Below are 10,508 nucleotides of genomic sequence, written 5' to 3'. Positions count from 1 at the left end.
TTGCAGGCAGATCCAAGAGCCCTGAAAACCAAGGTTTTGAGAGAAAAAATAGCTCCAACCTAACGTTCCAAGGTGGATTTCCTCTCTGAAACCTTGTGGAATGTTAGGTTGTGATGTATGGCATGTTTCCTTTTTGTCTTTGAGACGGGGGAAGTCAAAACAAATATTTTCCATCATACCCTAGGCTTGGCACATTGAGTTGGCAAGCATTAGGAATCATGTATAACAGACCCTAATTGGGTGACTCTGGTGGGTGAAGGAGAAGTATGATTGGTTTGGAACTCCATATGGAAGCACATACCCCAAATTATCATCAATTCACTCAGGCAACCAGACCGGTGAAGGAATTTTGATCAATCCCTATTTTTAAGGCCCAGTTAACTAGTAAGGGTTAGATATGTTAGTGACCAACACACCTCTAGTTTTTAGATATTGTATGTAAACCCCAAAATGGTGTTTGGAATGTAAAAGAGATCATAGGGTTGTGTAGGAAGTTTAACCAGCGAATGCATAATACCTCACTGATAGGGCTACTAGAACCGGTTAGGCCTAAAAGTGCAATTTGTTTGTAAAATACCAAATCGATAAGTGTCAAATCCCTTGATTAAGGAATAGGGTTGGGAATCCTCCCAAAATCATCCATCCTAATGTGTGTAGTGTGAGGAATGAATATCTTGTGGTAGAGGGGTTGAACTCTCAGGTTGAGTGTGAAAGAGAGTGGGAAAACAAGGTCTTTGAAGCAAGAAAATAGAACTCACAAAATAGCAAGAGTGTATCCTAGCCTAAGGATCTTGGGAAGGTTAGAGATGGTAAGTCTTGTAGACCCTTGGAGGGTGTGAGGTATATAATCATTGGATGGTTCTTGTGTAGCTCGAAGGAGATACCTCGACAAGGTAGCACAAACTGGTGAGAGACAATCCACTCTGCATCAATAATCCTCTCCCTTTTTATTGAAATCCTAGCCCTAAAAAAGGCCCCTTCTCCTTCCATTTTCAAATCATGTGGATCCTTCACCCAAACTTCAAAAACCTTTTACAATCATGGTGAAACAACCCAATCTATGCTACTTATATGTTTAGAGTTGTGTCTAACTCTATTACGTAGGTGCCAACATTAGCCATCTAATTTTTTTTTATCAACACACATTCTTATATAAATAGAGTTAGACAAGTTTGAACAAGATTCCTATATAATTATAGGAGAGTTTAAGATATTGAGGAACAAAGATGAAAATGATTCCTATATAGATCTAGCAAGTACAATGGGTGATTACCCATGTATCTCGTTAGATTGATCACTTTTTTAATGAACACAATAATAATTTTTAATGCATGTATAGAATAAGAGGTTAGGATCCCCAGGCACTAGCAGTGTGACTCTATGGGAGATGTTAATGAAAGAAATTGAAAATCGGTAGTTGTTATTAAGGGGGAGTGTTAGAATGATTAATTCCTTCAACCAATAATGTAGTGATTACTACATTAGATAAGGCATTACTAGAAAATTCAATATTTGCATATCTTAAATTTTATCTTATCACCATAATTATTATTCTACAATATTCTATGTGATGTCTATCCTCTATAAACCTTTAGTTATGATTCATTTATGTATCATATTATCAATTGATAGTAGCTCCTTCGTAGCTATTTAGTTTACTATATATTGCAAGAGTTTGTGATTGTTCTACTCACTCTTTGGAGTCCAACTATGTATAGCTACAAAGAGCTATGAAGCTCAATTGTAATATTTTAATTTGATTCAGATAATCATGTTTCTATTTCTACTTCCTCTATTTTCTACAATTATGGAATTGAATAAAATCATAGAGAAATTAAAAAATACTATGGGATAAGCTTACTTGCGCATCAAGATTTGATAGTGGCAAAACATTCTAATTTATTTTCAATTTACAAAGCTTGAATTGGGAATTGAAATTTGTGCATGAATATGGATACTTAAATTAGCCTATATTTTCCAACATATGGTCTATGGTTTAGCCAATACTTTTATTTTGAGTTTGAGGTTGAAAGTATGATAATTATGTATATTTGTAAGTACACTTATGTGATTGGATTTATGAAGAGAAAAGAAAATTGTATTGATGTTACCCATGTACAACCTATGACATTACAAATCGGTGTGGTTTGTATTTAATTATTGTAGTGTTATTATTTGTATTGCCTAAATGATCTATTAATGTTAATGAATTTAAATGCATTGAGAAACAATAAGTTTGGACTATATTTTTCATCTTGTTATCAATACTAAGGGGGCCACTTCATTGTTAACAACGAAAGAACTATTTTCGAGAAAAATACAATCTATGAAGATATGGAAGCAACCCCATGATCTCTGACCTCCTTCAAGGCTTTTTCTCCCTAGCAACTTTCAACCCACAAACCATATACATAAGAAAATCTAAAATTAAGAATTGTGATAAATAATATTGAACACCCATAAAAGATAATACATTGATATATATTGAGAGAATAATATTGATATCAAATTATTTGATTTAAATCTATCCAAATCCTAATCATTCTCTATATCTTTTAACATTCAGAGAGACATCAACTCATATGATACTTTTACTAAAATATTTAAAATGTCTTATGCCTTACCATTATTAACTTAAGATCTAAAATCACTCCAAATGCAATAATTGTATGATCGTACTTAATTATTATAATCTTAAAAATGTTTAAACATTTATTATTTAACATCTCATAAAGCTTTTCTTTGCTGTTTTTTAAATATTAGATATCTATACAGAAAGATTGACCATAAATATTGTCCAACACTTCGATATATATGAGTCCAATATGACATGTCTCCTACCTTAAATATCAACTTTTATTGATTCACTTTTCAGTAAAGACAAATAAATGCATTTACTGTAGTGACAAGCACAAGAGAATGCAAACAAACTTAAATAACATGTTCAAAGCTAAGAAAGACGAAAGAAAAGAGAAACTATTATTCGGTAGTTGGTTAAGGACGTGGGATGGAAGAAACCAAGCAATCAGGGGCTTTTAAGGCCAGCCTTGAGCAGCTCGATAGTCTGTGTGTTTGTGTTGAATGATTTGGCCAGAACATCGTCGGGGATACCGGTTGTGAAGAGAGTAGAAGGGACTGACACGGTGCCTGCATTGGCGCTCCCAAAGGCAGAAACAGCCAAGGCCTCGAAGGCAGCATCTGTGTTCAGTTGGTAATGGAGCAGTCCTTTCGGAAACACAAATAAATCCCCTGAAATGAGGGTCTGTGTGAAGAGCTTTCCCGTGGTGTCCACAACTCCAACAAGGAGAGTTCCGTCCACAAGATACAGAAGTTCAGAAGCGCGGGGATGAGTGTGAGGAGGGTTCAGTCCGCCCACAGGGAACTGCAGCACCGCCATTGACACGCCCAACCCGTTCAGCGCCGGAAACTCTGCCGCCACCGCCTTCGTCACTTTTACTGCTGTCTGCCCCGTTAAATTGTTGTTTCCCACATCTCGGAATCCCGTGAAAGTGAAGAAATTGCCAGTCAAATTAAGTGGGTTCTGCCCAGCCGGAACAACGAAATCGGTGAGAATGTCAGGATCGGAGGCGTAGATTACGCCAACACTACTGAATGCCACTAAAATCGCCATCAAACAAGCTCCATTGAATTCCATCTATTTCCCAGTATTAATACTGCAGAAAGGGGGAATTCTGAATGTTTGGGTGTGAGAGGTAGTAGTTAGAAAGCGTGTATTTATAGGACAACCAGAGTTTACGTTGCAGAGAATTGCGAGGAGTTCAATGGTGAAGCCGGCTTTGTTTTGGATGTCTTCTCCGTGGGTTCACCGCCAGCGGCCACGCTGGAATCCAAATTTTTTAAAAAGGTTCACCGGATTCTCGCACGAAATTTGACCACCTCGATCTACACAATATCTTGATCGTGTGGTTCAATTTTAGATTGAGAATATATTCCACGTATCATGATTTTGATTGCTGAGTCATACATAGATAATTTCCTAATTTACACCGCCTTGCAAAGTTATAAATCCACATATATTGCAAATTATTATCATGGAAGACTGAGCATATGCGTGATGCGACTTGCATATTTTGTGTACAGACCTTTTAGAAAGGAAATTATTGATGTCAGCTGTTGAATTCATTGTTTACTTAGCAATTTAACGTTTTTTTTAATGTACCTTTTTAACATTAAATTGTAGATTTGTGATTGTTTTCTTATAGTAATCTAACATATTATGTTTGTCTTTTAAATCTTAAATCGACATTTCCTTCTTTTAAAAATCATTAGTTTTATTTTATATATTGATTTTTCTTCTTGTGTTAAGTTAGGTTTCTTTCTCAATTCTTGTCTATTTTCATTTATTCTTTTTTTCATCTATATTCATATACCAGATCTTATATGTACCAACTCTTTTAGATTCACAACATTATTAACCTTGATCCTATTGTGCATGATCCATACCTTGAAATCTGCACTCCCTTAATCTAGATCAATTCTATAATGCACAAGAGTGATCACACGTGATGTAGACCTGACCTAAAATTCAAAAGATTGACCTCTACCCTTTTGGCATAGATGTTGGGAGTCAACTTTGCACATGTTTATGTGATGATTCATTGTGTCTTGTTGTTTAAAATCGTTCATTTCAACATTAATTTACATCCAATAATTAGTTAATATCCAATTTATCAAGGAGCATTCAATATGAACATTTCAACTTGGTGCTTTAAAAGGAATAATTATTGCATTAGATTTGGTATCCTAAATGACTTCCAGGTCCAATTGTTGCCTATCAATATTTGTCAAGGGAATTACATGAGGAGAATATGATCACTCTCCTTTCAACAATTTCTTGAAAGTATTTCTAATGAATTTCAATCCTTAAGCACTGATCGAAAAAAGAGATTGGAGTGACTCATGTTGTAGAACTACACATTTTTAACTAGATCATATTTGTATGTCACAGATCTTGTTCCATGAGATTCATGTACATCAATGAAGCCGCCCTTTTTAGAAGTATAATTTTGGAAAAAGTTCAATGATAGTATAGGATTATCTATCTAACTAAATCAAATCTTGAGTGATGTTCTTCTCCAAGGCTGTAATATCCTTATGCAAAGACTTTTTCTAGGGGTTCCTCTCCTACTCAACTACCTCTATAGTTTTTGGGTCATAATTGTATGTTAAAAAAATCAATTGACCTATACCTTTCTATTTTTCCTTTGCTAAGAGGAATTATTAAAAGAGAACTTTGAGCTTCTTCTTCCCCCTCTAAATCCTCATCTAGATCACCTCTAAAGATAAATTTTTAAAACTCTTATTCATTCTCAAATATAATTTTATTGGTCTTTGGCATAAGACTGTGCCTATTTTTTCTCTTCAACTCTTGTTCCTCAACCTTAGGAGAATATTCAATTTCTCTAAATGTTACATTGTGACCGTATGTTATTTATGCTTTGTCAATATTTCAAGCAGCATATCCATTCACACCTTCACTCTAACTAATGAAGATACATACCTGTGTACTATGAATTCAAACTTAAACCTCTTCTAACTTGTTATATTTATATACATTCATAACAACTAAGAAATTTAATATTTTGATGAGATATCATATTTTCATTTCAAACCTCCCTATGGGTTTAATCAACAAGGTTTAATCAGAAATATAACGGTGATTTCTTTTTCCTAGACTTGTGTTCAATATTATCACCACTAATGATGCTTCTTACTTTCTCCATCAATATCATATCCTCTTTAGAAATATATTATATTGAGGGGTGCATAGTTTCATCTTCTATATAGATTCTAAATTTGGACTTATTAAAAAAAAAAAAAAAATTGGAATACACAACTCTCCACCATTGTTTCTTCTGAGAGTTTTAATCTTATTCTTTAATTGGTTGTCCACAAAAGCCTTAAACTATGACATTTATTTTGTTGAATGATTATTGAATAAATATTTCAGTTATTAAAATAATGAAATTCAAATGATGTTTTAAAAAAATCTGATTTTCTTTTGTATACATATTTTGAATATAAATGGTTGTAATGTGATGATTGTTCTTTCATATAGTCATAGGAATGTGAAATTTTATCTTTGACTATAATATTTATTAATTAGTGGATAGAAGAATCATATGCATGAACTAATATATAAATGATTAATGAGATTCCATGTTTGATTTTAATATTTTGTTGATCTATAAGAGATAGTTATCCAATTTATCTATATATATGTTTATATCTAATTGGAATAACTACGTTGATATTGTAATGAGGTGAATTCATGACAAATTTTAATTCCCTCTCTCAATTAAAAAGGGAGAGCAACATCAAGGGGATGAAGATAAATTGATAAAAATTGGTTCTTTATACTATGTAACAAGAACTTATTTGCATACCTACAACTAGTTTTGAAGTTACATTCTGTATTAGTTATTCATGTATGACATTTTTTTGTTAAGGCTTATCCTAGTAATGTTGCATACTATAGGTCTATTAACTGTTCTAGAGTTTTTGTAAGTGTCAAGGTCATTATTGTTGTTATCTTGATTGCAAATAAATTTGATATAGCATGTTATGCTTTCTTTTGAATTTCTTATAGTTCACTCAAGATTAGGATATTTCTCTGTAACATGCATTTAGAAGTCGTTGCTCTTTCTTTGTTGTTGAGCATATTTTGTTGTGGATTTAATATTTTTACAAAACAATAAGCTAGTTTTTATAATTTAAATATATTTTTGTTTTAAAATATTAAATTAAATTCCAAGTTTTGAGCATTTAAAGAAGTAGTGTAAAAAAGAATATGGGATTAATTGCAAAGAGTGGGAAGTAAGAACTAAAATAAGTTTACAAAAATATCACCTCTTCACTATTTTCTCTTTGAATGCCTTAGATATGTCCAATGAGCTAGAGTGAGGGGATAGATAGAAGTAAATTGCATGCTGATTGTTGGTAGAAGAAAACAAAGTTGATAGAGGTTGACCTATTAACAAAATTGTGGAGAAAGATTATGTCACTATTATTCTTTTTATTAATTGGTAGGATAAAAGAAGAAGAGAAGTAGAGAAGGAGAAAGGGATGATAAAAAATATAAATGTAAAATATTTTAGCTCAAATAGTTTTCTAAACTACTGATTTTTTTTTTTGGAAACTCATAGAAAAAGATGTTTATTTATTCTATTTGATGGAGAATAAGTTTATATATTTGAAATGTAAAATCTTCATGATTATAGGGTGCATTATATATCTAAAAATATACATATATATGTAGTACGTATGTATGTACATATGTATATGGATATGCATATTTATATTGAATTTATGCATTTATATTTATATTTATATAGATAAATTTTAATTCATTCAAACTGTTGGCTTATTCATAGGCCATTAATATTGTTTAGAAATTAAGCACTATTTAGTATTAGAGAAACATACCACTTGAATGATTAAGTTCTTATGCAAAAACATAGATAAATAAATAAATATATATATATATATATATAGTTCTAATTAATAGAGAAACAATTGAATAATAATGAGTTAACAAAAAACAATGCAATCAATTGCAATAGTACTAACCTAACCACAAGTACCAATAAAGATCTTCAAAATAAATTTATTGAATTAAATAAAATTGACCTTGAAATTCAAGTATGTCAATTTAAATAAAATTTAATTTGCCTTCTTCGGTTAAAAATGGCCAAACATATGCCTAAAGTAAATAAGTGAAATAAGATAAATATTGTTAACGCGTGAAAAGGAACACATTTGGTGTAAATAATCTTCAAATTTATCTCTGTTATCCTCATACAATTTTCCCATTATTTTTTGATCGGTACTAGTTTTTACTATAAATTTTTGGTTGCTTTAGGAACCTGTTCTATAGTACTTTACTTATTTATGTTTTCCTCTTCGAATTTGGTTTATTTATGTTTTTCTCTCTGAATTGGGCTTATTTATGTTTTTCTCTCTGAATTTAGGAGAGATGCGCTCTACAGTACCTTTAACCCTTAATGTTGCTAAATTTAAGGAACACAAATTAATTTTGTTTTAATGCAAAGTCTCATACATGCATGTGTTCAGAAAAAGACACAAAGCTTGAATATGAAATGGCAATTCTCAATCATATATAGGAAAAAATAATAATAATTTGATTTTTAAACTACTGAAACCAATAAAATGTGAGATAAATGAAATATTTTGAATTTATTGAAGAAAAAATTGTATAGTATAGAAATATTATTCAGATTTTTAATTTTATGCATTGATTGGTTAAATTAATTAAAAAATTAAATTACATGAATGTGATGGTATCTTACTTTGGAAGGAACTAATAAACACCTTTATTTTGGAAAGATAACTTGACTCTTATGATATTAAAATTTATTAACAACTATTGTAAATTAAAAATATATATATAATTTAAAATTATACAAAATCCATACAAGACTAACACATCTTATTATACTTTCTTGCCTTAAAAGTGAACATTTATTTTACTTTTCAGTAAAGAAATCAATACATTTATTGTAGTGACAACCACAAAAGAAAACCAATCAACTGAAAAACAAGTTCAAGCTAAGAAAGAGGGAAGAAAAGAGAAAAAATGATTCTATAGGCGGGCAAGGATGAAGGGTGGTCGAGGACTAGGGGTAGAAGAAAGCAGGTAATCGGGGATGTTCAAGCTTAAGAAAGTCGAAAGAAAGCGAGAACATTATTATGTAGGCAGTCAAGGATGATGGGTGAAAGAAACCAAGTAATCAGGTACTTTAAAGGCCACCCTTGAGCAGCTCGATAGTCTGTGTGTTTATCTTAAATGATTTGGCCAGAACATCGTCGGGGATACTGGTTGTGAAGAGAGTAGAAGGGATTAACACGGTGCCTGCATTGGCGCTTCCAAATGCAGAAACAGCCAAGGCCTCGTTGTCAGCATCCGTGTTCAGTTGGTAATGGAAGAGTCCTTTTGGAAACACAAATAAATCCCCTTTAGTGAGGGTCTGCATGAACAACTTTCCCGTGGTGTCTACAACTCCAATAAGGAGAGATTCGTCCACAAGAAACAGATGTTCTGAATCACGGGGATGAGTGTGAGGAGGGTTCAGTCCACCTGCCGGGAACTACAGCACCGCCATTGACATGGCCAACCCATTCAGCATCGGAAACTCTGCCGCCACCACCTTCATCACTTTTACTGCTGTTTGCCCTGTTAAATTATTTTTTAGCACATCTCGGAATCCCATGGAAGTGAAGAAACTCTGTCCAACCAGAACAACGAAATCGGTGAGAATATCAGGATCAAATGCGTAGATTGTGCCAACACTACTGAGTACCACTAAAATTGCAATCAAACAAGCTCCATTAAATTCCATCTCTTTCTGAATAATAATACTGCAAAAAGGAGGAGTTCTGAATGTTTGGTTGTGAAGGGAAGTTGTTAGAAAGCATGTCTTTATAAGAGATATAGAGTTTACGTTGCAGAGAGTTGCGAGGACATCAATGGTGAAGCCGGCTTTGTTTTCTATCTCCTCTCCTTAGCCCAAGCTAAAATTTAAATTGTTTGGAAACGCACATCGGATTTTCCCATGAAAATTGGCCACCTTAATCTCGATTATGTTAGAGGGATCTACACAAAAATTTCTTGATTGTGTCAATCAATTTTAATTTGAGAATATACCTATTAGGATTTCCTTTTGCTCAATTGTAGTTAGATAAGTTTTCTGATTTATACCATCTTGCAAACTTACAAATCTAGATATTTTGCCAATTATTTATACAATCTGTCTCCTGCAAGATTGAGGCTTTGTGCGATTCCACAGGCACATTTTGAGCATACCATTTTAAGAGGGAATAATTGATGGCAGCTATTAAATTCATCATCCATTTAAGCAATTTAACATCATTTATATATATATATATATATATATATATATATATATATATATATATATATATATATATATATATATATATATATATATATATATATATATATATATATATATATATATATATATATATATATATATATATATATATATATATATATATATGTATAAAGTCTTTTATATATATATATATATATATATATATATATATTAAATTGTCAATTTTTTATTATCTTCTTATGGCAATCTAACATGTTATGTTTGTCATTTTTTTTATATCTTAAATTGGTATTTCTTTCTTCTTAAAAAAAACATTAATTTTCTATTATTATTTTTTAAGTTAGGCTTCTTTGAAATCTTGTCCATTTTTATTTATTCTTATACTAGCGCTTGTACCGAATGGAGGTGCAATGGTAAGCCGATAGTAATATATACTAATTTTTTTGAAGTTCTAAATATAATATAGGATATGTGCACAAGCTAAGATATGAATCACCATGTTCTTAGAGTTGGGTAATATCTACACTAATATGAATTCCATAATTTTGAAATTTGTGCAATGTGTAAGACTGCGGAAAGTATGAAAGAGGTTCATTTTGCACCTTCGTACCT

At 31.8% G+C, this 10,508-nt stretch overlaps 2 protein-coding genes across 2 annotated transcripts; both read right to left on the bottom strand.

Annotated features, from left to right (window-relative positions):
- Positions 1-3,025: 3,025 nt before the first annotated feature.
- LOC131858930 (germin-like protein 9-3) lies at positions 3,026-3,631 on the bottom strand. The gene has a single exon (XM_059212418.1). The coding sequence runs from the start codon at positions 3,629-3,631 to the stop codon at positions 3,026-3,028; it is 606 nt and encodes a 201-aa protein (XP_059068401.1).
- Positions 3,632-8,780: 5,149 nt separating this feature from the next.
- Positions 8,781-9,380, bottom strand: LOC131858929 (germin-like protein 9-3). The gene is made up of 2 exons (XM_059212417.1): positions 9,189-9,380; positions 8,781-9,128 (listed from the first exon to the last, which is right to left on the bottom strand). The coding sequence occupies exons 1-2, from the start codon at positions 9,378-9,380 to the stop codon at positions 8,781-8,783; spliced, it is 540 nt and encodes a 179-aa protein (XP_059068400.1).
- Positions 9,381-10,508: the final 1,128 nt, after the last annotated feature.

Source organism: Cryptomeria japonica, chromosome 10 (assembly GCF_030272615.1).
Source record: "Cryptomeria japonica chromosome 10, Sugi_1.0, whole genome shotgun sequence".
Lineage (NCBI taxonomy): Eukaryota > Viridiplantae > Streptophyta > Pinopsida > Cupressales > Cupressaceae > Cryptomeria > Cryptomeria japonica.
This window is presented reverse-complemented; position numbering and strand designations above follow the sequence as displayed.

Excerpts from the sequence above, each read along its gene's own strand:
- LOC131858929 (XM_059212417.1), bottom strand. The coding sequence starts at position 9,380 with ATGGAATTTAATGGAGCTTGTTTGATTGCAATTTTAGTGGTACTCAGT. Across the intron at positions 9,129-9,188 it reads CAGCAGTAAAAGTGATGAAG|TTCCCGGCAGGTGGACTGAA; the intron begins GTGGTGGCGGCA and ends GCGGTGCTGTAG.
- LOC131858930 (XM_059212418.1), bottom strand. The coding sequence starts at position 3,631 with ATGGCGATTTTAGTGGCATTCAGTAGTGTTGGCGTAATCTACGCCTCC.